This window comes from Prosopis cineraria, unplaced genomic scaffold (genome assembly GCF_029017545.1).
Source record: "Prosopis cineraria cultivar Desert tree isolate PC_DT_omini unplaced genomic scaffold, ASM2901754v1 PC1629, whole genome shotgun sequence".
NCBI lineage: Eukaryota > Viridiplantae > Streptophyta > Magnoliopsida > Fabales > Fabaceae > Prosopis > Prosopis cineraria.
In genome coordinates, this window is record NW_026556954.1 from 1,814 (window position 1) to 29,532 (window position 27,719).

The window sequence follows — 27,719 nt, forward strand, 5'->3', positions numbered from 1 at the left end:
CTCTTGAGTAATGTGGTAAAACTTGTGTTTTCTTATATCTTTGGGATAAGAGAGGTTATGTCCCAAGCTTGACATTTCAAGTCAGCATAATCTATATAAAGATTAGGGCTTCAAATTTTGAGTCGTGACAAATTACCCTTTTCAATCTCCTTAATTTTACTTATTAATTGATCAGTTAAGGCAACTAATCTTTGAAACAGTAACATAAAATAATATACTAATTAATTAAAAATTTACATAAAACTATATATTCTAGAGATTTTCTTGTGAAACAATTTAAAAATCTAACACATAAATTCCTCTTTTATGCTTAATTAAAAAAAAAATCCCCATATATTGCATATTGCGTGTAGCTATATTCAATTTTTTTTTTTTTTTTGAAAAAAGGCATCTAGTTGCTTATATTTAACCAAAATGTGACTTCTTTATAACTTTCATTTGAATAGCTTTAATTTAGATGATGGAGAAAGAATTGGACAATTTTAAATTACATGCAATTAATTCAGCCTCACATATGCAAGCTAATATTTCTATCTTTGTTTTTTGATCTCATACCAATTCAATAAACATATGATTGCAAATAAGACTTTTTAGAATAACCGTCTTATCATTCATTAATATTTAATCATTAACAACAGACATAAAAAAAAAACACCAGAAAAATATACCACCAAGTGATTTATTTCATGCAAACCACAAACACAGAGTAGTGGATGTGACACGGATGGTAGTGTTTTGCAAAGACAGATCTAGAACTGAACCTATAAGGGGCCAAAAAGTAAAACAACATTATAATGGAAGCAAGTAGCTAAATTTGTCCCTAGCAGTCCGAGTTCCTTGAACATCATTCCAAGGTTCGCTTTGTAAAATTGTGTATGGAAAGCATTAGAGAGAAGAGAACCCTTTGAATAACAGTCAGATTGCTGGTTATGGGTATACCTAGAAAGAAAAAGCATTGTCACATTGAAATCGGAACTCCTTTCCAATCTGCAAGGCACTCCAAAATTGGATCAACAATCCTTGCATCACAAATTGCCTTGAACACTTTATCAAAGTCCTCATCTGGTGACTTGATCTTTTCCCCAGTAAGCAACCCAGTCTTTAAATCTTCCCTCACAAACTTGTATAGTGGGTATGACCTACACTCCTTAATTCTATTTGGAATCTCTGGTTCACCATTCTCATAACCAACCCTTGCTCTTTCAATTTCCTTCGGCAAAACAAGCCTCAACTCATTCTCAAAATACTCAATTTTCTCAAATACTGCAGCACTGTTATTGTTCCTCTCTTTCACAGCGTTCTTGTGTGCTTTCTCATAAAGAACTTGTTTAAGTTTTGGCATCAAGGGGTATGAAGCATTGAAGGGATCGTCAATGTAGGAAAAGACATACTCATTATCAACCACTTTGAGTAAATCTTCTTCATCACAAAATGGGTTTGTCTTCTTTGTAACTCGGCTTATAGTGTTTTTGACTGTAACAATGAAGATTTCTTCCAAGTGTCTCAGATCAATGGCTTGACATAGTGCAGCCAAATAAGTTGAGCACATGAGCTTCAAGATCCCAACAGCCTCACTAGTTTTTCTCGCAGAAATCAAACCCAAAGAGTTCACATCTTGGTTGTGATGTTCTGCACTTTGAACATGACTCGTCACTGGATTTGCCAAGAACTGAAGTTCAGAACAGTAAGAAGCCATTGCAACTTCAGATGCTTTAAAACCATAATCCAAACTAGGGTTTCTAGAAGCAGAGAGATTAGATGGCAACCCGTTGTTGTACATGTCGTTTACGAGTTCAGTGAACTGTGCAAAGACGAGCTTGCCGATGGAAGCTACAGCTAAACGCACGTTATCCATGGAAACTCCAATGGGCGTGCCTTGGAAATTACCACCATGGAAAGCCTTGTTATGTGAAACGACAATCAAAGGATTGTCGTTCACAGAGTTTATCTCTCTTTCAATGGACTTTGTGGAATATCTGATGACTTCAATCTGTGGACCTAGCCATTGAGGAGAAGTAATAAGAGCATATCGTTCCTTCTTAGGCTTTTGTGATCTAAGGGATTGATCATTCACATAAGAGCTTCCATCTAAAATGTGTTCCATAATTGCAGCAGCTTCAATCTGACCAGGATGGTGCTTGAGATTGTGAATCATTTGGTGAGTGAATTCTGGTTTCGCATGCATTACTTCAGCAAAAACGGCGGATGAAACTTCTGACAATAAAGCTAAAATATTTGCCTCAAAAAGCACCATGGAAGCCAATCCAGAACCAACGGCTGTGCCATTCACAAGAGCAAGGCCTTCCTTTGGCTGCAATTCAAAGAACCTGACTGTATCTCTCTCATCACTTGATGATTTATTAGTATTAATGCCTGTTGTAATAATATCAATTAATATAAACTTCATTTTGCATCACTATTGTATTAAACGACTTGCTGGAATACAGGATACATGTTTGTTAATGGAGAATTATAGTTGTTAATCATTTAGTGACACCCTGAATCTATTTAAAGGATTTTAGGTTTAGAAGTGAAATATGGGGAGTTGAACTCTCACCTGGAGGAAAGTTAACTTGGTCACTACTACAAGAAAAAAAAATGAATAAATCAAGTAATATTCTTATCAAAGTGCTTATAAAAAAATACTGCCTAAAGGAGCACATGGAAGTGCTTCCCTACAAAAGTACTCTTGTAGGTGGAGCACCTAGATAGGGAACCCTTTTGAACTGCTCTCATGTGAGGAAAAGAAAAGCCTTTTTTTTTTTTTTAAATGAATCCTCCTCATATGTGTCCATTAGGTTTGTGTACCATGAAGGGTTAGAGGGGATTGTTGACTCATCAATGAAGAATATGTTTATCAATACTCGTCTTGTTTGCATAACTATATCTCTCTTCACTTAATAAATGCAGTGTGCCTTTCTCTCTTATTGATTGGTTGGGATGTGCTATTTCTCAAAATGCCTAGCAAACCATATTAAATACTCCCTTCATTCTTATATATAAAATATTTTTAATTAAATCATGCAAATCAATAAAAGTTAATTATCTAATTAAAAGCTCAATAACATTTTAATTTTACCTCTAATTATTATGAATAAAAAATAAATTTTTTTTAAAGTAAATTAATGAAAGTACTTATGATTTTCTCTTTCCAATTTATTAAGGATATAATAATTTATTTATTAAAAAAAATGCTAACAATTTCTTGTATAAAAGATAAAAAAAAGTTCTAAAAGACCTCTTATATATAGGGACGGAAGGAGGGAGTATCTCTCTCTCTCTCACATTCACCTAATAATGTGGTTCATGCCCATGTTAAGGAGTGTTTAGATTATATTTTTACAAAATCATGACTTTACTTGATTTTTAATTTTACTTTTAAATTATACTTAAAATTTATCTTCCTATTCAATTTTATATATCAACTATATCACATAACATAATAAATTATATTCAAAATTTATCATTTTAATCAATTTTATTTCACAAATATCCAAACACACACCCTTAGTAGGGATACTAAATATATTGATTAGCATGGACTTTCTTTTAAATTCCATATTAGGCCTATCTCTTTCTTCACTTAACAAACGCGTACCTGCGTTGTGGTTAGTATTGATGCCGGCAAGAAGGAAAGCTTGCTTGGGAGTGAGAAACTCTCCGGAAGGTCCAATGGCTTGGGAATTAGGGCGACCAACAAGGAGAGAGAGAATATAAGAAAGAGGGATGAGATCGCCGGAAGCGGTAACGGTGCCACGGAGAGGCAAACAAGGAGTGACGTTGTGGTTGAGAAGTTTGGTGATAGCTTCTAAGATCTCAAATCGAATGCCTGAGTAGCCTTGAAGCAATGTGTTCACTCTCACAAGCATCGCTGCTCTGCTTGCTGCTTGAGGCAGAGTGTGCCATATATCTTTTCCCTTGTCGAATATTGCACAGTTTAAGAATCTAGTCAAGACTCAAGTGCAACAACGCTCGCGTTACTATTTTTGCTTAAAGGATAAGGGTTATATAAATATTTTCTCTTAGACCATGATACAAGTTATAATTAACTAATTCATATTTAGGAACAAAGTTAGTTTAAACTTAAAATTCTTTAAAAAACATGTCCATATATTTTATTTATATCCTTATTAAATACCCTATATAAGAGCCTTAATAATAATAATTAAAATTTTAATATGTGAATTTTTCAAAAAGAATAATAAATGAAGGTGTGGTTGAAAACAAAAACAAAAAATTATTCAATATCTTATATATATTTTAGATCAGGTAAGATTTCTGAAAGATGTATTATATTATGGTCTAGAGGGAGTATATAATTTTATTTTAAATAAAGTAAATTATTCAATTAATAAATTACTTGTATCTCGTGACTTTTTTTATTAATTTAAATTTAAATTTTAATAGAAATTATTATGAATTTGCCAAAACTACGCACAATTCCCCCCCCCCCCAAATCTACGTAAGTTCTCCTAAACAATGAGTAAATTATATTGTTTCCATGAGTTATAATGAAACTATATCCTCTCTCTATATATGCAATGCAAGGAAAAAATGTAAGGAAATATTGATTATTTTTGCCAGGAAAAAAATTGGAAGTTATATTCGTTAAGGGGGGGAAAAAAAAATTCAATCTTCCCTCTATTGTATGGAATAGAAATGACGCGGGTATGGGGAAAGTTACCTTAATATAAGACATCTCCTTAAATCTTAATTGATCCGCAAAATATAAGATATTGAGTAATTTTTATAATTTTTTTCAATTATGCATTTGTTTTATTTATTAATATTTTTGATAAAAAATGATGCATTGTAATATCAATTGTAATTATTACAGAACTTATATAGGATATTTAATGAAGCTATATATAATTAAAAAGATGTACTTTTTTAAAAAAATTAAAGTTTTAACTAACATTTTTTTAGAATGACGAACTAATTATCAATATCTTATAGGGGTAATGACACCCTGTTGCTTCTACTTAAGAAAATGTGCTCGGTAAATTTATGTAGGAAAGAATGATATTAAAGTCCTAAAATAATGAATTTATAATAGTTATATCCTTGATAAAATTTCTTAAAAAATCAGTTATAAATATTGATTTAGATAGTTATAAATTAAAAAATTATAACTACAAATAAAACATTTATATTTAAAATATAATTATCACTTTACAGTTGAAATTTCTATTTACGACTATCTAAATCAATATTTACAACTTATTTTTTAAAAATTTTAGTCAGGCATTTAATTGTTATAAATTCCCAGTTTTAAAACATTAATGTCATTCTCCCTTCATGTAATTCACTTGTTGTTTATGATGTGACCTATGTGAAAATTTTAAAAACAAATAGAACATTTACAAAATTTTAATAAACTTAAAATAATCATGTAACTTAACTTTTAAAAATTTAAACTTTAATTAAAATTAAAATAAAAACTAAAGTTAAAGGAGAAATTTATCCCCAAATTATAGGTTTAAGAATGTTTGTAATCATAAACTCTTTTTTTATGTAATGTTCTCTTTTAACTTTTAAAATAATGTTATATTGCTTTTACAGTTAATAAATGTTAATTTTAATTTTTAGTTGATTAAAAAATTAAAGAAAATAAATCTAAATTTTTTTGATTCTTTTTTATAATTTTTAAAATATTTTTTATAGTTTTTTAATAAATTAATAATTTAATTAATTTTATAATAATTGCACTATTTTAAAAGCTGAAGGAAAGAATAAAAAAAAAAAACAACAACATTCTAGGAACTATACTTTTAAAGATGAAATTATTTTTTAATTCTAAAAAAATAGACACATGTATGATATATCTCTATTCTGATCAGTGTCGATTGTCTCACCTGACCATCTCCTTTTGAAGAGCAGCGACTTGGTCAGTTCGCTTGTTAGAAGAAGCACCAAAGCCTGTAGTCACACCATAAATTGGAGTCCCACTCTTGACGCTTTCAATTATCCAATCACTGCTCGCCTTCACGCCGGCCCTAGCCGACTCCGATAGCACCACCTTCACGACATCGGAGCTCCGATTAGCCACCGCCGCCACCTGCGAAATCGACAGCCGCCTCGTGCCACTTAGATGTACGGTGGCCCTCTGGTAGTCGGCCACCATGGCTCTCACTTCCTCCAAGTGACTTCCCTTGTGTGAATCTGCTGCCTCCCCCCACCTGAGTGGGTCTGAATCTGAACAATCAGGATTTTTCGCCATGTTCTTATTGCTCTCTCTCTCTCTCTCTCTCCAAAACGAGGCTTGTTTGATGGAACAATGAATCAATATATCAGGTGTGTGTGTGTGTGTGTGATTTTAGCAAGCTGTAGATATATATATACACACACACACACATATATATATATAGATGCTGTCTTATGGTTGGTGAGTAGTGAGTAGGAAGACTTGGAATCACAACGGGTAGGTGAAGAAATTAAACGTACGTGGGACGGCTTCAAGGAAGATATTAATGAAAGAGAAATGGAAAGCGGATAAGAATTTTATAATAATATGCATATTTGACTGGATCTCTTCTGTGATATTAAATTTACTCACTTAATAAATGTTATATATGACATAATAATAATCATTTAATTAAAATAAATGATTGTAAAAATTTTTATCATATATTATTAAAAAAAATTAAATCTCAATTTTTTTTTGAAAATATAATAACATATGTGATGAGTGTTTTGATTGTAAAAATTGTTTTAATTTTTTTTAAAGAAATGTGTTTTGAAAATTTTTAAGTATTAATAAAATTTAAGAGATGTAATTTAAGATATTCATTAAGTGAGTGGAGTGAGTGAATTAGAGTCATTTATCAATTCAAATCTTTTTTTCTTTTGCAATAGGAACATCATGTTTGATTGGTTTTTAGAATGATTTTCATTCTTAACTAACAAGATTCATTCGTGTAAACAAAAAAATAATGATTATTTTAATATTTATTAAGGTTTAAAAACTCATATCAGATTGGCCAATTCAGCTGGCTGAACCAGAAACTGGTCACTAGACCAAAATTTAATTATTGAGAATTAAACTAAACTAAGCTGATTAAAATTCGACCAAACTGGCAGAAACCAAACCAATTATAATTGTAAATCAGGCAAAAGAAAAATAAGAAAACAAAATGAAAAAGAAAGGACAAAATAATTAAATATATTGCTAACATTAATAAAATTTAAATAAAATATGCAAATCAAAGAAATTTTTACCTAAGACCCAATATATTTTGAATTAATTTTGCAGGCCCATAAGCCTTGTGTGCAAATATGTTTGCTAGTGAAAAGACTTATTTGCTCCTCATTTGAAATGTACAGTTTTCTATGTGTATGTACAATATATTCTTTGTAAATAACATGACAATATTCATATATTAATAACATAATGTCTATTCATTATACATAGTTTATGTAATTTATTTGAACAATAATATACAAGTCTCCCAAGTGTCTAACAACAAAATATCCGTATATACCAAGATCCATACATTAATAACACAATATCCGTTAGTTATACATAATTCGTGTGATTTAGTTGAACAATAATATACAAGTTTTTTAAATGTATAAACAAAACGTTAGTATATAATGTGACAAAATCCATAAGTCAACAATACAATATTTGTATCATTTTACATAATTAGTGTGATTTAATTGAACAATAATGTACAAGTTTCTCAAGAGTTAAACAACAAAATGTTTGTATATAACATAATAAAGTCTGTATATTAACAACACAATGGCTTACGCATGATGTTATTTTTTTCAAATAAGAGGCAAATGAGTCTTTTCATCAAAAAGACATTTTCATGTAAGGCCATGGGGCCTATGGAATAAATTCAAAATGTATTAGGCCATAGGTGCTAATTTCTTTGATATGTGGGCCTTAGATGCCAGTCTCCCTATTTTTAAATTATTTATTTAAATATTAACATACTTAACCATTTAAAATTCATTGAATCAAAGGGAGAGAATAGATAATTAGATTGTAAGGGCAAATTAATAATTTTAAATTTTTTAATATAATTATAAATAAACAATAAAGTATTTTGGAATCTTTAGCTGAATCTTTAATGGCATGAGTCAAATTATATCATTTTCAAAAGTTGGAGAGAGACATTACATAAAAGAATTGGTTTAGAATATCAATCATTTTTAAACCTATAATTTAAGGATTAATTTACTTTTTCACCTATGAAATTACAACGTATTAGAAGTAAGGATGGCATATAACTATTAGATTAATGTTGAATGAGATATGTACAAAGAAAAATGATGATAAAATCCCCCCAAATTATATAAATAACAATTTAGTCTCTCAAAATATTACAATTTTATTGAAGTCCCTAGGAAATTCTATGTTAATAAATTTTAAAGTGAAAATATCATTTTACCCTTATTGAAAATAACAAGCCGCCCCAATTACAGCTTTATCTTAAAGCATAACAACTTTTGTTTAGTAAATTATAAAAGTTAAACAAAAAATTATAATTTATCAAGTATAATTTATGTTATTAAAAAACAAGCACTGATCACAACTTTTACTTAAGGAATAACAACTTTATTCTGTGAATCATAAGAATTAAATAATAAATCACCACTTGTCAAGTGTTTTTTGTTATTGAAAAATAAGTTTTAAAATAACAAATTCCAATCACAACTTTTATTTAAAGAATTATAAAATTAAACAAGAAATCATAATTTATCAATAAAGATAAAATGATCTTTTAATTTAAAATTTATTGATACAGAAGTCTCTAGAGACTTCAATGAAATTATAACATTTTGAAGGATTAGATTGTCACTTATATAATTTAGGGATATTTTATTATCATTTTCTCTAAGTACAATGCACAAGAACTTAGAATTAATAGGTGGTCGGGTCAATTTAAAGTTTAAATTTGAACTATGTTTTTTTTTAAATTATATGATGTGTATTAAGTCTCATAACATATTTTACAATAATAGGGACATCATTTTAGAGATGACTTTAAAATGAGTGCATTATATTTTTAGTTTAAAGACCAACAACTATGGCTTGTGGGGCAAGTTTTTGGAAATACTCAATTAACTAAACCAATGCAGACCACCAAGAAAAGAAAAGGAGAGGACAAGAGATCATAAACAATGAATTCAAGAGAACAGCAAATTTCAGCCACCGGCCGACTTTGGAGACGACAAATCTCATGGTTTTTAGTGGAGTATTTTTTTTTAATGATATTAAAATTAAATTAAAGTATAGATTTTTAAAATAGATGAAAGGTGTCTATAATTATGTCAAGATAGAAAGATGTTCAGCGAACTTTTTTTTCAATAATTATCTTATGTACACTTAACGTTTTTACAAATTTTAAGCAAATTTTCTTTCACATGGAAATAAAAATGGACAATGTCAAGAAAAAAAGGACCCATTAAAAACTTAGAACGTGATTATGTCAAACAGTGTCATGGGCTTTCAATGAAATGAATGGGCTTGGCCCTGACAAACTAGTGACGGAAAACAAAGCAAAAACGTAAGAAAAAGAAAACAACGCAAACTTTTGAAAAAGGTAAGGAAGGGTTTTTTTTCTGGCCAAAAAAAAAAGGTGAGGAAGGTTAAGAACACAAAAAAAATAAGTAAGTAAAGCACTAAGCAGCATATTATACCATTTCCCCAAAAACCCAAAAAAAAAACAAAAAGAAATTGAGCTTATTTCACTTTTAAGTTTTTATAATGATTGTGGCTGTACATATTTTATGCAGAAATAAGATTTACCAAATATCATCAATCAAATACTACGTGTCTATGTCTTTAAATTTCAAAAGAAAGTATTAAATGACACACTGAGAGTACAAGAACAGGATGTGGCCAACAAGGAAAGAGCACAATAATAGCAAAACAAGGCAACTAAAGCACAATTTCAAGCAAAAAGTTCCATTGAATTGAAGAAATAGAAGCCAACAACGGAAAGTTGCTAAGAATGACCAAATGACAAAATTGTTTGGGTAAAAGGACTAATTAAAGTTGAATGATAAGTTACATACAAAAAAATCATAGATCTTAATTTACTTGAAAGATCTTGATCGCTTTACTCAAATAAGTGAATAACTTCACCATTAGTTCCTTTTTAATTAGCAATTGCCCCAGCCATTGCTATACTTTATCCTTTTGAATCACATCTATTATAGACTTTGCAAATACATACAATGTTCTGCATACACTACTAATTTGAATGGCACATGCATTCATTTAAAATAAAGTTAATCTACAATTTAGGTCTTGAACTATATGTTTAGGGACAATTTAAATCCTATGCTTGTAATTGGTGCATTTTGGACCTTAAAAAATCAAATTTGGGGCATCATCTTTTACTATTAATTTGGTCCTGACATTCGTTAATAAAATCCTTGCCACCTAGATTTTATTAAGGGTTAAATGACAATTTGAACTTTAAACTATAAGTCTATTGGCAATTTGAACTTTGACCTTATTTTTGGAATATTTTGAACCATAAATAATTAAACTTGGGGTAATTTGGCCTAGATTGTTAAAATGGTGCAAACATTTGTTATCTTAAGTATAGGCCTAGACAAGTGGCATTGGATTTTTTTTTTTCTCTCTTTGTGTCTCTGCCTCTTTATATTCCTAAGTGGTATCTACCCCTCTCTATGATGAATTCTTCAACAATAATCTTGATCCGTACTCCTTCGAACACTTTCGAATGTACGAGTTCAAGGTCTGTTAGTGTCATCATTGCTGGAGAAGAAGCTCATACTTGTCTAGTGCAAGCTAAACAACATTACTTTGATCATGATCAATCGACCTGGTTCTTTAAACTCGTTGCCCATGTTGATGATGGTTGACCCATCCTAAGCATTCAAGAGGCTGGATGGGGATCATTCGGTGTGAGTAATCATATCGGCTAGCTCGAGTTAAGCATTCTGTTTGAGTGTGGACTTGATTGTGGTTGAAGATGTCTTCAAGGGTGATGTTAGAGGGTTTGCCTTGATGGCAAGATTTGAGATTGTATTGGCTTGTGACATTTTGATTGCCTCAAAAGGAGCCATGTTCATAGATACCTATGCTAGGTTCATTTATAACTTATGTTCTTTTAACTTAGAAATTAGAGATTGATTTCTAGTATAGGTGATTTGGATTCATATGTGTTTGAGCTAATTTTAATTTAATTTGTTATGGAGACTAGTCAATGGTTAAAAATCACCAATATACACTTCCAGCTGAGCTCATGGATTTCTGTTATTTAATTTGCCATTGGCTATTAATAAGAAGCATGGGTTAAAAACATAGACCAAGGAAAGAAGCAAGACAAGGGTGCATAAATGGTGTTAGACATAAAGAAGCATGGGCTCCACTATGTTTAAAGCAAATGAATGTTACTTCTAACTTAATTGTGGGGTCTAAATTACTCCAAATTTAATCATTAAAGGTTGAAATCATACCGAATAGGAGTACATGCTTGAAATTGACCCTAGGCCTACATTTTAGGATTTAAATGTCCATTTAACCCTTCTATTAATGAACATTATGACCAAATTAATGGTGAGGCCAATTATGCCCCAAGTTTGATTGTTTAGAGTTTCAAATATATCAATTATGAGTATAAGGTTTAAATTGCTCTTAGACTTATAGTTCATGGTCTAAATAATATATTAACCATTTAAAATAAATACATTAAAGAAGGCAAGTGCTGGCATTGGTCTCATTTTATCTCATTGCTATACAAATTGATGCTATCACTCCCGGTTTCTCTGTGAAACAAGAATATATATATATATATATATATCATCAATATAACATATACAATCTATAGAATGAATATTGTGACTTACTTTAAGTTCTATGCAATGTGAGAGAAAACATATTTAATCATATTCAATAAAAAATTTGACACATGAGGAAGGTAAAAGCACTGGATAGAATATATATATATATATATATATGTATATATAGAGAGAGAGAGAGGAACTTTGGCCTTTCAACAAGGAGAGAAACTAGAAGGAAGATGTAGAGTTACCAATAAGGAGTAATCACTTAACTTTATAATTATCTTTTAGTGTCTTCTCCTAACTCTTTATGGAATCTAGAGTTGCCTGCAATCTTTGTTCTCTACCACACTTAAATGTTTTCCATGCTTGTTATAGGCCACCCACACTTTCTTATCAAAACAAAATCTCCACCTCCAGGCCATCCTATATCAGTAGAAAATATCAACTCAACTTGGTTGCATTCCTTTAGTAGATAACAAGAGGGGAAAACACAATACATAGATGAGGATTATTGACATTCAAATTAAGCTGCCAAATAATAAACTAGGAAATTTTAGACTATAATAAAGTATCATGCTCAGTTTTATAGCCACATGAAATGAAAGGGTGGTGGTCTGGGTTTTTAGTATTTATTGGCTCTACGTCTTGTAGTACAAAGCAAAGATAAATTCCGCACTGTTTACTTGAAACACGAAATCGAGAGATATTAGCTTTTATGGATATAATGCAGTAATGCTAAATAAAACCAATATATGCTTTTATGGAAAATTGAACAAGCACATGAGACACTTGAAGCTTGTCCAAGAAATCATTGTTTTGATTATAGAACCAAGGTGAGATTTCACTCTCTGGAATTATGTATTTAATTTTAAAATCTCTCACAATTGATAGCCTTTTTGGAAAAGTAAGATGAAGAAATGAACTCTAGAAATGATAAGGGTTCTATTAAGGGATAGCAATAAATTGCACTTATAAAATTTGAATTGGGTAGAACATTTGGCAATGATAAGAGCCCAGTACAATTATTCAAATAAAGAATTCTCAAAGCTAAAATATTTGAAACAAAGCCAAAGGGAAGAGTAGTAAATTTGTTTCCTCAAATATTTAATTTTATCAATGATGAAAAAGGAACTAAGATCATTAGAAAGTGAATCGTCACAAAGATTACAATCTCCAAGACCCAATATTCCAACAAAAACAAATTTGAGAATGAAAGAGGAAGAACAAAACTTCTAAAAGTTAGGTTGCTAAAATTGTTTTCATTGAGATCAAGTTTCTCCAAAGACGGTAAGCAACTAAAATCATATGGAATCTATTTAGAAATTAGCACTTAAATTGTAGTATTCTAAACTCAATTCTCATGAAGAGGATAAAGCTAAGATTGAAGGAGGCAACATCAACCTTAAAGGAAACTCACATATATTGAAATCAAATATGTTTAGAATTGGGGAAAGTAAATTCTCTAATGAATTAGGTGAAAAACCTTTGCATCCATTTGCATATATTATCCACAAATGGTTTAGTCCAACGATGCATGACGATATCTCTCTTATAGCAGTTCCACTCACATTAAGCTCTTCTATACCCTCATTTTTATCTAAATTGTTTGGCAATGAAATCATTTTTGAGCAAATATGTTGAGGTTTTTGAGAGATTTTAGGTTTCTAAAAGAACTTGGAAGCCAAACAAAATTTTTACAATCTTTTAACTCAAGCATGAATAGGCATTTCATATTTTCTCCAAACTCAGGAAGTCTTTAAACTCTTGAGAAGCTGGAAAGAATCAATATTCTTAGAGAATTCATTTCTAGTCTTCTAGGTATAGCTTTAAAAGTTTTGCAATCTCTCAAATTCACTCCAACAATGTTCTTATGATATCCAAGTAATGGATGAATCTCAATAAGTTTTATGCAACCCTCAAGAACTAGATGTTCAAGATTTAAAAGCATTGAAAAATTAAGAGTTTGAATTAAATCTTTAAAATATCTTAAATCAAAGACGTTTAACTTTTTAGACATCTATTTAAATGCACAATAAAGAAAAATATTAGATTTTTTAAAAATTGAGTTGATAATATTAATTAGTATAAAAAAGACAACTCAATCTATATATTGATAAATCATCTTACTAATGTTTTGTTCTAAGATTGTATGAGCTCACTGTAACATATCGAGAGGTTAACAAGTGCATGTAACTGAACACCATTTGGTAGAGGTTTGAATGGGTATTTATTCTAGTCAATAATTTTTAATGTACTAAAAAGGCATTCGAGTCTAAGGGGAAGATACACATTACATGATATGATAAGTACTCTAAGATTATACATCATTGAGAATGCTTTAAGAAACCAAATTTCTTCATATTGCATAAGGGAGTGAAGATATATGACCTCAATTAAATCAATTCCCCAACCAATAACAATAATCATGCTATTATTTTTAATTTAAAGGAAAATATAATGAATAAGAATTCTAAAACACAAATCTAAAAGTAATAATGTATCTTGAATTACCTTTATTTTTTATCAACATATGAGTAATGTCTTTTATTTCTACAACCTACTATATCTGTTAATATCTTTTAATGATTCCTTTAAAATAATATTTTCCCTCATTTTTGAAACATATCACACATTCCTACTATATCATGTCCATGACGATTTTCAATGACCAACATGCATTTCTCAACAAGTATTTTGATTCCAATTATTGGATGAAAATCAAAGCTTTCTAATATTTGTATCACTTCAACTTAATGCATTCCTTTGAAGAAATATGCAGTATTTAAGAAAATTTGTTCTCCATATCATCTAATGCTTTATAATTTACTCGAAGTATATTTATAACATCATCTGATGGAACTTTCTTTATTTTCTCCAAAGAGTCTTTCCATTCTATTACATTTGCATATTTAAGTATCAAAAGAAGCCTTACAACATGTTAAACTATATTATTAGACAAGTCAAATAATCTTGAGTTGAAAAGTTGAAGAGATTCCTCATCGTTAGTAACCTTGCCTCATATATTTCAAATTCTCTATATGCTACAAGTACCTATCTACCTATCTATCCCTAGTTGTGATTATTACTCTACTTCTAGGACCCAACCAAGTTGGCATCATTGCAAGGTCTTTAAGCTAGCTAATTTCATTGATTTCATTCAGTATAGAGCTGATAATTTGAGTAGGGATGGCTTATTCAGGTTGAAATTCTTCGAATTAGGCTTAAAATACTTGAACATATAAAAAAGGCCATATAGCTTAGTTCAGCCTTCACACTCTCTTGGCTTTGGGCTTATTTGGGCCAATTTGAATACTCAAATTTCATTTTATTTTTGTTTCATAATGCTTACCATGGGAGAAAGGTGGCTTAATTCATTTTTTTCTTAATATTTTCAATCCATTCCATTTTATTTTATTCTAGTAAGCAAATATGACCTAAGTTCAGCTATTATTCCTTCCGCATTTCCAAGCCAGTCATCTTTTAACAAGATGTAACAACTTTTTACAAAGCCAAAACTTCATTAAAGAAAGTAGATGAAGTGGTACATTCTTCACAACGGAGATTTATATAACCTTCCTAAAGTCATCTCGCAAAGATATATAATAAAAGAAAAAACTCCCTTGTTGTCATTGCCTTTGAAAGATCCATTAGTGTTGAGCATTAAAGACTTAAGCCAGGAAAAATCCTATCATCATCTAAGTACAACAAAAATATTTAATAACTAGGCTTTAAAGGTAGAGAGATGAGAGTTAGAAATAGTTATAGCTAAAGAGGATGCAAGCTATTCCCTACATCCACTCACAAACAAGGAAGAACATGTTCCTATGAGTTAGTCTACGGGAGCGTATTAATCCATAAACATAAACGCTCTCATTTAATTTTTTTCTTTTCTTGTTTTTTTGTAATAGTAATATGTATGTATTTCCTTCGATTTTTATTATAAGACACTTTCAACTATTTGATCGAAGCTAAGGAAAGATAGTTAAATTATTATCTTTATCTAAAAATAAAATAAACTTCTAATTTTACCTTGTTTAAATGAAAAAATTTAAAATTTGCACTATATCATCTCTCATAGTTAATGAGTTTAAATGGGGGTGATACTAAAAAAAATGTAATTAATACCTCATTGTGTGCCTTATATTAAGGACGAAAAATTCTTTTAAGAGGGTACATTATAATAGAGATAGGAAGGAGCATATAAAAGTATTATTAAGATGTCAAAATTATAAAAGGGACTAGAGGGAGAACATACATACTTCCTTTGTCCCTATTTAATTGTCCTAGTAGAAAAAATAACACTCAAACTAAAGAGAAAACAAAATCTATATACAATATAAGAATTATTTTTTCTTTTTAAATTTTGCCCTTCATTTAATGTTACACTATTTTAAATCTTAACTGCCTCCATTGAATGCCCTCCATCTAACGTTATATTATCAAAACAAGTAATAATTATACTTTAAAATTTAAAACATGATATATATTTTAGGGACAAAATGAAAATGCAAATCAAGATGAATTGAGATAGGGGAAGTACATAATAAACTAAAAAGATCTAGGGTTGCCTCAATGAGTAATAAATACTTGAGTTCATTTCAAAAATTGCAAATACAGTGGTCACATAAAGGGATTTTGGAAGACAAACTTTCATTGATTTTCACATCAAGAATCGATGAGCTGTTCATATTTTCCAAATTAAAAATCCAACTTGGAACTTGGAAGGCAAAAATTTAGGAAGCTTTTGAACATGAGAAAATAAAAAAAAATTCTTTTAAATTATATAAAGGACAATATGATATTTTAAAATACCATAATTTTACTAAAGTCTCTAGAAACTTTTTTTGTCATTAATGAATTTATATAAATAACTAAATTGTCCTTGAAAATAAAATGATCATAATTTTTTTAAATAATCACAACTTTCCTTCTTTTATCCGTAACGATGCAATAATAAATCATAAGTTTGTATGTCAAATTCCTTATATTGCTGCAAGTGTTGGAAATAATAAGTAATGATCATAAATTTTATTTAAATAATCATAACTTTTCTTCTTATATTTACAACAATGCAATAACAAATTATAAGTTCACATGTCAAATTCCTGATATTGCTTCAATAACAAGTAATGATCACAAGGTTTGTTTTAATAATCACAATTTTGCCTTTTATATTTACAATAATACAACAACAAATCACAGTTTCGTATGTAAAATTATTGATATTGCTACAAGGACAATTTGGTCACTTATATAAATTCATTAATGATAGAAAAGTCTCCAAAGACTTCAGTGAAATTATGACATTTTGAAGGATTAAATTATCATTTATATAATTTAGAGGGATTTTATTTTCATTTTCCTTTCTAACATTTGAGCAGCTAGAAAGAATCAATTTTATTAGTTAAATACATTTTCATTCTACTCTGAGGAATTTTAAAATAAATCAACATAAAGGAGTATTCTCTTTTGTGAGTAACATATAGTAAACTCTATATACAAAAAATACAAAACATATGCAATATACTTCACTCTTAATAAAGAAGGCACCTGAAAGATCCTCATTGGTAAAAAAAAAAACAACAACAGCAGCAGCAGAAGAGAAGCAATCCAAATCAACATATATTTCAATTGTCAATTCACTAATCCACTTTACTCATTATAGTAATCCTTTCACCATTTTATATAATAATTTGACTTACTCCAAACTCTATATAATGTAAGAGAAAACGTATCTAATTATATTCTATAAGAAGATTATAAATATAAAAAAAATTGGATCATATAATTAACTAATAACCACCTAAATAAATAGTAGTTTTGGCCTTTTTGAACTAGTGATTCATATATCTAATTATTGTTCTTTAGTATACCAAAACTCAATTTCATATTTTTCAGGTTCTTATTATGAGTTTTGCCATTTAAATCACATAATTTCCCAAAAAAATCATGTTACATTGCTGAATCATTAATTGCAATTTCACAACAAAGAATGGTTCCCCTATTTGCAAGAGTGCATGATTATCCATAGACAAGAAAATATTAAAAGCAATAAAAATTAGTGGGTCATATTTACCACTTCCTTGTTTCCCTTGTTTTTGTACATTACAAGTTTCGAATCCAACTTCTTTCCATCTTCTTCATTCTATAAATATATGATATATCATAAGTAATAGTTTTATTAAGATTAGATGAAGACGAGGAGAGAAATGAGGAGAAGATGGAATAAGAGAAGCCAAAATGAAGTTAACAATACCTACATTTCTAGCCTCTAAAAGCAACATTTAATCATCTAATTAAAAGCTATAGATCCCAAGCTCTTTCAAAAAAATTTTAGGATGCAGCAATTGTGTCAAGAATATCAACAGATTATTAGCTCCTACTATATCATCAATCCTAAAGGTTCTTTTTTTTCTTAATGTTTAATTATAATCAAACTAACATAAGCTTTTTCTCAACATTCATGCATTTTCCCAAACTATCAAAAATATAAACTTGAATCCATGAAACATTAATTGCAAATGTTTTGGCTGCATGTATGCATTAAGACTACAACAATTTTAGGTTTTGCATATGAGTGCACTTGTACACAAGTGTAGATATATATTCGTCTAAAATTATTACAACTTAAGATTTAGATGGAGAAAATTTTCAATATAGAAAGAAACTAAAGGGAAGATGTAGAGTAGTTGCCAATGAGAAGTGACCACTTGAGTTTATAATTTAGTTGATTCAACATCTTCTCCTAACTCTTCATGGAATCTAGAGTTGCTAGCACTCTTTGTTCTCTTCCACTCTTCAATGTCTTCCTTGCTTGTCACATGCCACTCACATATTCTTATTAAAATTAAACCTTTACCTTTCTTTTTAGTTTTTGCCTTTTCTTCTTTAGGCCAAGAACTCCAACTTCATCCTCTATGTTTAGTGAATATTAACTCAACTTGATTGCATGCATTTTCCACATAATAACGAGGCGCAAAAATATAATAAAGAGATAAGGTCTATTGCAATCTAAATCAACCATCCATGTTTTTCTCTAGAGTATGCAATCATATTTCTTAGTTTTTAAACCACATGAAAAGTTAAGGGGGTTGTTTGGGTTTCTAGAGTTTGTTGGCCTCATGTCTTGTAGTGGATAGCAAAAAGCAATTCTCCATCTTTCACTTTACCCAAGCTCACCAATCGTGAGGTGTGACTCAGTCAAAGATCACATAACTCACTCTCAGACCACAGCTTCCCTCACTCTTAGACCAAGGCTTCCCTTACTCTCGAATCTCTAGGATGTCTCATACCCTAAGCTATTCTCCTCGTTGAACTGGTAGAGAAAGCTAGGTTCTAGTCCTTCGATAAACTATGGGACAGTCCCTCGACAAACTGTAGGATAAGTCTATACCCCTATGTACTGGAGAGCAGCCTAAATATCATATGAACTTTTCTCTACTCCTAATCCCTACGTGAACTCTCATCTACTAATCATGCCATAAATGATGCTCACTTATTTTCACATGTTCATTTATTGTTTATCACAATCACATGTTTGGTTCACGATCAAGCTACCTAAGTGAGTATCAATTCTTATTTTCACTTATATCACACTAAACTTATCATTTTCAATCTCATATATTCACTTCATTAATCTCATTATCAATCACTCATTCCACACCACATTATCAAATTGCCAATAACTTCATAAGCATTTTTCATATGTTTCATACACATAAAATCAATTAGATAATTATCAGTTTCATTGCATGTTACACCATTCCAAATCACAATTTGCATGTTTAACACATAATTCACCTTATATTACAATTAATAAATAACTATTCAAAATAAGGTTCCCTCGATTACTTCAAACCTTTGAGAGGTCAAAGGTTTACCTCTCAATATTATAGCTCCTAAGCTTGAATTCCTAAGTCAAATAGTGTCCAAGAGCTCCATCTACAATTTACCAAGTTAACTTTCATTAATATTGCCAATCTCACACATTTCAACTCTAATCTCCCCTTTTTAGATTACATAATGCCTATATTGTTTACATTTAGGCCTACCTATTAGGTTATTATCTATCTTTAACATTATATAGCTTTATTAAATACCCACATTGTCATTAATACTTCAACAACCATAATAATGATAGATTTAATGTCCATTTTCAGACATTAATAGAACTAACCATCTAGCAACCACCAAAATCATTAATATTAGGTTTAAATACTCTAAACAACTCCTATTAACTCTATTTGGGTCAATGGGTTCAGACCTATAACTTATATGGACCAAAATCATCATCTTCATTCAAACCCTAACTCAAATCCTTAAGAAATTAGAAGAGAAAGGGAGAAAAAGGGTTAAGGAATCCTACCTTGGATGATTTGAAGCTTCAAACCTTCTCCAATCTTCCCCTAGATCGAGCCCTAGCGAAGCAAATGCGAGTTTCCTCCATTTCCCTTTTCTTCCCTTTTGTTTTTTGCATCAATTTACGGCTTATTTCTATAAAATTCGCACCATGCACCACGGCTCTTATCCCTACACGTCGCAGCATATGGTACAAAGAAGATAGTTTCTTTCGTTATGGTCCTGTGCACTACGGCGCACCATGCACGCCCCACGACATGTGGCATACATGCTTTTCTACTTATTTTTCTTTACTTTTTGATCCCCAAATGATCCAATTTTACTTTGGACCAAAATTATACATGAAATTCCAAAAAAAAACTTATTATTTTCCTCTCACCACATACCACATAAATTCTATTAATGATGCTTAGTTACTTAATTGTTGAAGGTTAAATTTTTAGGATGTTACATGGGTAATCTTAAATGAAGGTTTTGATTGATTAAAAATTGTATGGTTTGAAGATAGGCCTAATGGTGGCTAATAAATGGTTTTGGTGGTTAAGCAGTATTGTGAGAATAGTTGGTTTAATATATAGACTATTAGGATGGATTATGGCTCATTGACCCAAGTTGTATGGTATGAGTTTTAGTCTTTTTTTATGCTATTTGCCATCATAAGTGATGTGGATCACTTATATGCTGTAGGGAATTGTTGGTGAAATTTAATTGGAGGATAATGAATAAGCTAAGTCTTATTTTTGCACAAGTAAAAACCCTTTTCGTATAAAAAGGTTGATATAATAAAGAAATTTATATTTCTTATTGCTTTGTTTAACTATTTTTGAATAGATAATATTATCTAACATACATTATATATTTTAAACAATTGAATACAAATAAATATGTTTTAAAAGGGTTTATGGGTTATTATTTGATAATAATGCATCTATGTTTACCATATATTTAATAATGATGTTATCTATGAAAATGAGATTATTAGCATGTATTGTGATCATAGAGACGAGGATTTGTACTTAGGGAAGTGCAACTAGGTTAAGTCCCTTAGATAGGATAAGAAACCACTTAAAGGAGGAATTATAAGTGTTATACTGCCTTAAAGTGTTAAAGTAGACAATACTCAATGAATGTAGGAAAATAGTAGTAGGCATAATCTTGGTGGGAGTTCATCAATAGGGAGATGTGATATTGTGATATTCTATGGCTTACTGCCAGTACTCAATATTATAGTACCTATTTGTGGGCTCAGTTCATTAATCGATTGGGTGTTTGATACCTCTCGGTGGAGGAGGGGATCCGACATGAGAAGTGTGAGGTTCGCTTATGCCAAAATAGCCCTTATATGGAGAGTAAGTTAGATTGACTCTAGAAGGGAGTTAGTTTTGACTTCTCAGGATTTATGTTGAAGGTGCACAGGTGGCTTAGTTGATTAGATCATACATTGGATTATATTTTGTGCCTATAAATATTAAAAAACCCAAAATTAATTATTATGGTATTTTAGTATAAATATTAGAAAACCAAGGTTCAAATTCCTATTGGGAAGAGCTAGGAATTCGGGTAAGCTAGGCCTATTCGAACTCAACTCGAATAAACCCAAACTTGAACAGGGTCGACTCTTTAAAAATCCTTAATAGGCAAGTCCAACCTGAATACCCAAATTTTATTTTTAAAATTTTTTAATAATTTTTTTATTTAAAATTAATTTTTTATTTTATAAAATATAAAATTTATTTTTTGGATACTTAAACGATGTATATGACTCAAATATATGGTATATTAGTATAAAATGACTTAAAATTTAAATAATTAATTAATATTTATTATATATTTATATTTTTTAAAAAAATATAATTTTTTATTCAGGTATTGGAGCTAAGCTAGAATTTGATTGGGCTTAACCTGAATTTTGTCAGGCCCAAAAATAAAAAATATCTTTTTTTAAGCCTAGGCTTGAATTTTTTTGAGTGGATTCAAACTAGCTCATCGAACTTAACCCAAATGACTAACTTTAGTTAGGAGAAGTGTCTACATTCAGTGTATAACCATGTCTCAAATAGAAATGTCATCAATAGAAGGTTACATGTGAGCAATAAAATAAAAAAAAAAAAAACCCTTCACTTGAGAGCTATATAAGGTATAATGACATTAACCATGACATGAAATTCTTAAGAGGCCGTGCATGGTATTCACTTGTCCAAATATTTATGATATTTAAACAATACCCCCTCCAATCTCTATTATAAAGTGCTTTCTTGAATTTTTTTTTAAATTCATAAACAATTCTTTGATCCTTAATATAAAATATTTAATGTAATATTAATTACATTTTTTCAATTTTATTCCTATTTAAACTCAAATTTTAAATTTTTTTATTTAAATGGGGTTAAACTAAAAAATTATTTTATTTTTAGATATTAATAATTTTTTATGTACTTTTTCAATAAGAGAGTTGGCAGTGATCAATGATAAGCGCAAGGGATTATTAAAAGGAAATATGCAATATTGGAAGGGTGCGGAAGGTGAGAAGGCGAGCGAAGCTGGCCTGGAAGCGCGAACGAAATAGACGCATTTGAAATCTGAAATTTTCAAAATGCAGAACGTGAAGATGAAAAAGATCGGACGACCTAACAACGTCACTGTCGAAATTGAGGACGACGAATTCCTATCACAGCTAGCGGCGGTGGAGGCCGACGTCGTCTCTAACAAACGCCCGAAGCTTCTTCGCGCCGCTGAGGAAGGACTATACACCGCTGCTTTGAAGGGAAGCAATAGCTTTCCCGCCACTGCAGCAGCCAAAGGAAGAAATGACGGCGCTCCGGCTCCGGTGGGTGCCGGCGGCTCCTGCTTCAAATGTGGAAGGTCAGGTCACTGGGCTCGCGACTGTGTGGAATCGGCACCTGGAGGACATGGTGGAGGGCATATTGGTAATTTTGGGAAGGACGCTGACGTAGTCGATAAAGCTTGCCCCTGTGGAATGGGAACTTGTTTGATCTTGACGGCCAACACGGAGAAAAATCGAGGTCGCAAGTTTTACAAGTGCCCTGTCAGAGAGGTGAGTTTGGGTATTCATTAACTTAGTTGAATTCCTTGGAATAATCTTAAGTGGAAATTACATTAAATTAAAAGTTTCTTTCGAGATTATAATTGCGTTGCAAATAAATTCCTGCTATTCATTTCCTCTTGGTTGAGCTGAATTAAAGAGCCAGGCAGGCCCCATTAATGTAAGATCCACATGGCATGAAGTGAGACACGCATTTCTCTATTTTTTTCCTGTTCACCTCAGTTAAGTTATACTTTAGGAGATCCTCTTCAGACATATATTAAACCTCGTGGGGTTTGTGTGTGCGTGTGCTGGTACACAGGAGAATGATAGTCTTTAAAAACACTTGTAAATGAATATTAGAGCATCTAAATGTTGCATGGTCGTGGGTTCTATTCCACTTGTAGCCTTAGGCTGTGAGTGCCTTGCCCCTCTAATTTAAAAAAAAAAAAATTTGCATAGTCGGTGCATCAACCTTTCGGGCTTTTTTCTGTGTTATATACTGGAAAGTGGATAAATAAATGACGCGGGAAGAAGGGGTCAACTATGCAGTTCAGAATAGATTGAAGCTAGTGGGAATTTAATCTGATTGTGGATCTTTTTCTCTTCTATTCTTCCCTCAGTATCCTACCTATTTCCCTTTATAGCTCTAGCGCTCAGCTACCTTTATGATGTGCTATTCTTAAATCAAGAGCCTGAATGAACCGGTGTAACTTACACAGTTTAAAATGTATTTTTTGCCAACAAATTTTGAAATTCCTTTTACGTGCTAGTGCTGGTTTTGATTTCCATGGAAGGTTTTTGGCACCTCAAAATTTTATCTGGTCAATAAAGGGAAAATTATGCTCGTTTTTTTTTTTTTTACATGAACAATTTCACAGGAGAGTGGGGGCTGTGGCTTCTTTGAATGGTGTGACAATGCTGTTGGAACTAGAATGACTTCTGGGGGCAACCAAAGTTCATTGCCTGATTCATTGTTTCAATCTATTCACTGTCCTTGTGGTGCTGGAGCTTGCCTGATTCTAACAGCCAAAAGTGGTAAAAATTATGGCCAACAATTTTATCGCTGTCCAAGAAACCAGGTAATACCTTTTCGCCCTCTCTATACTTAGCTTAGTTTTAGCTTTGTGTTCATTACGTGTTGCTTTAATAATATCTCTGCCTTAAAATATCAATTTCCAACTAAAGATACAGATAACATTGTTTTATTGCCAGATGCATAACTTCAAATATTTCTTAGCCAAATAATTATGCAACTTGTATGCATATTTTCATAATCTGATAAACAACCAAGTTCAGCGATAATATTATCAATTCAATTCGGAAACTTTGATTTATTACAACTTAGTCCATGAAGATTATTGAGTTAAGGAATTATAGAAATTGAGTAGTTCTAAGTCAAGAAACTATAAGAAATGCATTGTTTCAAGTTAAGAAACTATAGAGACTATACTGTTTTGAGAAAAAGTTATAGGATTGAATCAAAAGTCATATTATCCCTATTATCTATTGTTCAATTCATAACTCTTAACCATTTTGATCCAAATAATTGCATAAAATATAGAGTGCATTTAAAAATCTGATAAAAGTCATTATACAGTGATTTAATTGTGAGTTTGGGTACCATGTTGCTCTTTGTAACAAAACAGTAGAAAAATCAATGTCTCTTAGAGGTGGCAAATATTATAGGATTCCACGATGTTTTGCATTTCTTTTATTGCTCTCGTGAATTCTTACTGTGTGTTTAATGCTTACATGGTGTGCTAATTGTCTATAAGTTGACGTTCTTGATGTAAGATAGGGTCCATTTTCTCTTTTTAAATCAGTTCTGTTGATTCATCTAGCACAACAAGGCTGTTGAATCATTTTATATTGATAATTGAAACAGTGTTAAGTTACAATCTTGCAAAGTCACAAGGCTTTCCTTGAAAATTTCTTGTAACAGACGTAGATAGCAGTGGCAGCTGTTTGTAATAGTTGGTTTGTATAGCATTCTGAAATCTGATGATGGTATCAGTGGAATTTGTCTCCCTGTTTTCTTATTCTTTTCCTTCCAATCGCAAGCTTCTATGAGAGAACCAGAAGAACACGGCAGATTGACACTGGACCAAAAGTCTGGTTTATCATATTTTTGATCTTACTCAACCAAAGTTAGTGCTAGATCAAAATCTTGTTCTTTTCCTTATGGGGGTATTTTTTTTTTTCTCATTTTATAAATGTTCTTTTTGAGTCTACGGGGCAGCAAAGCTGTTGAATCATTTTATGTTGATAATTGAAACATAGGGTGTTAAGTTATAATTGTGCAAAGTCATAAGGCTCTCCTAGAAATTTCTAGTAACAGATGTAGTGAGCATTGACAGCTGTTTGTAACTGTTAGTTGGGTTATGTAGCGATCTGAAATTTAACGGTGGTATCGATGGAAATTGTCTCTCTCTTTTCTTGTTCTTTTCTTGTCTGATTTATCATTTTTGACCTTGCTCAACCTGTGTTGGTGCTAGATCAAAGTTTTCTTTCTTTTCCATATGGGAGTATTTTTCCCCCCTCTCATTTTATAAATGTTCTGTTAAGAGTATTTTCTGGAAAATAACAGTAATAATCATTTCATTGCATTTGTTTATGTAGGCTGATTCCTGTGGTTTCTTCAAGTGGTGCAATGAGCTTTCCGTTGGAGATGTTGTATCAGCCAGTCCCTACAAGGGCAATTACAATATGAGAGAGAAAAGCAAACCAAGCTCTGATTCAGAAGCCGTTCAGCATGTTTCAGATGTGGCAAGGAGGGGCATTGGGCAAAAGATTGTACCATGGCCCCGCTGAATGCTCCTGCAGGGGGACAAAGATCTGCTGCATCGAACAACACTTGTTACAAATGTAACCAGGCTGGACATTGGGCAAAGGATTGCTCCTCAAATTAGTTGGTAAACCAGCAAAGGAAGCATTAGACACCACTTTACTCCTTGTCAAGACCTTGCTATCATGTCTGTATATATTTAGTGACTATGATTACGTTTTGAAATCTTTTTGGTGCCTACGTGCAGAAGCAGAATTTTGTTTTGTCCAAGCTAGTGGAACTAAATCAGGTTTTGAATTTCACTCAGTCTTCCTGTTCATGATGTTTTTGACTCATTCAGTGAAGTTGAAAAGTTGGTACTTCAGAATAAGCTTTGCAAATACCAATGAAATTAAGAAAGGATTGTAATAATACATCAATTGTTCCTTTGGTATGAAACCAAAATTCAGTCAAAACAATTCATGGGAATTAATTATTATGCCCTCCTTGGTGTCTTGGATGGGTTTTTGAAGGAAGTTGAATAAGAAAGAGTAGTGGATGTTGCAGTGGAATCGGGCCTTTATAGTTTGCTTCGATTTTTAATCAGGCTCTTATTGTTTTATTTATTGGAATTTCACCCTTAAAGTTTTGTATGTTAAGCTTGTTAGACCCTGGATCTTAACATGCTACACTTCTGTCTTGTCTGTTATCATTGAGCAAGGACGAGGGGTGACCTACACTGAGTTTTCTATATTCTATAGTTTCGTCTTTTGTCTGTGTTGTCCTTTTGTCTTCTCTTCCTTGTGTAGAGGCTGTGCTGTTCTTTCATTATCTATTCTATGCTTACTGGTTTCGTGCTTTCTTTACAGCGAAAATATCATCTAAGGACTCCTATAGTGTTTTAATATTAAATAATGACCCTAAAAAAAAATTTTGAAATATCACTGTAGCACCTATCTAAATAATATTTGAGAGAAAAGGCCTAATTGCCCTTGTAGCTTTTTGTAAGCCTTCTAGTATAAACAATCTATACACCCAAATGTCCCAACAAATAGACCCAAAGTTGCCCAAGTAATCTTCCTGGTATAGCTCTGACTGACATCATTGGTCAGGTTCCACTTCGCCTAGTCAGCTCCTTGAAGGCTTGTAGACATATTCTAGTTGTCTTCTTTAACGACAGCTCTCCATCGTTCTCTTGCTTGTTGGCATACTTTGAGTAAGTGCATAGAATCCTTGAGCATCTCGCATCCGTAGGAACAATTCTAATCCACAGTGAGGCCTCTCTTCACCCTGAGTTCACGGCATGTGCCCTCCATGAGCATAGAGCCACATGAAAGATTTAGAGCTTATTTGGTTTCAGATCTCATTTTTTTATTCTTAAAAACTGTTTTATAATGTAGTTTTTAGAATTGGTTTAAAAAAAAATGAAAAAATTTATTTGGTTATGTTAATTTAAAAATAGTTTTGGAATTAAAAAATAGGTAGATGGTGATGGTTGTAGGTGGTTAATGCTAAAGTTTTATAATATAAATTGGTCAAACAAACTGCATTTTCCAATAATCAAATGAAATTAAGAAAACACAAAAAATAAAACGAAAACAATTTTAAGATGTTTATATTGTTTTTGTTTTTAAAAACAAAAAATAAGAATTATATTGAAAACAATTAAATTTAAAATAATTATCTAAATGAGTTTTTTATTTTTAAAATAGAAAACAGTTTTTAAAACACAGAAATCCTAAATCTTTCGTAATTGGCTATTTCCAAAGGATTTTCCAA

At 31.1% G+C, this 27,719-nt stretch overlaps 1 protein-coding gene and 1 pseudogene across 1 annotated transcript; one reads left to right on the plus strand and one right to left on the minus strand.

Annotated features, from left to right (window-relative positions):
- Nucleotides 1–651: 651 nt before the first annotated feature.
- Nucleotides 652–6,317, minus strand: LOC129300521 (phenylalanine ammonia-lyase class 3-like). The gene is made up of 3 exons (XM_054939093.1): nt 5,856–6,317; nt 3,599–3,945; nt 652–2,373 (listed from the first exon to the last, which is right to left on the minus strand). The coding sequence occupies exons 1-3, from the start codon at nt 6,218–6,220 to the stop codon at nt 959–961; spliced, it is 2,127 nt and encodes a 708-aa protein (XP_054795068.1). The 5' UTR covers nt 6,221–6,317; the 3' UTR covers nt 652–958.
- Nucleotides 6,318–22,642: 16,325 nt separating this feature from the next.
- Nucleotides 22,643–26,431, plus strand: LOC129300522 (cold shock domain-containing protein 3-like; annotated as a pseudogene).
- Nucleotides 26,432–27,719: the final 1,288 nt, after the last annotated feature.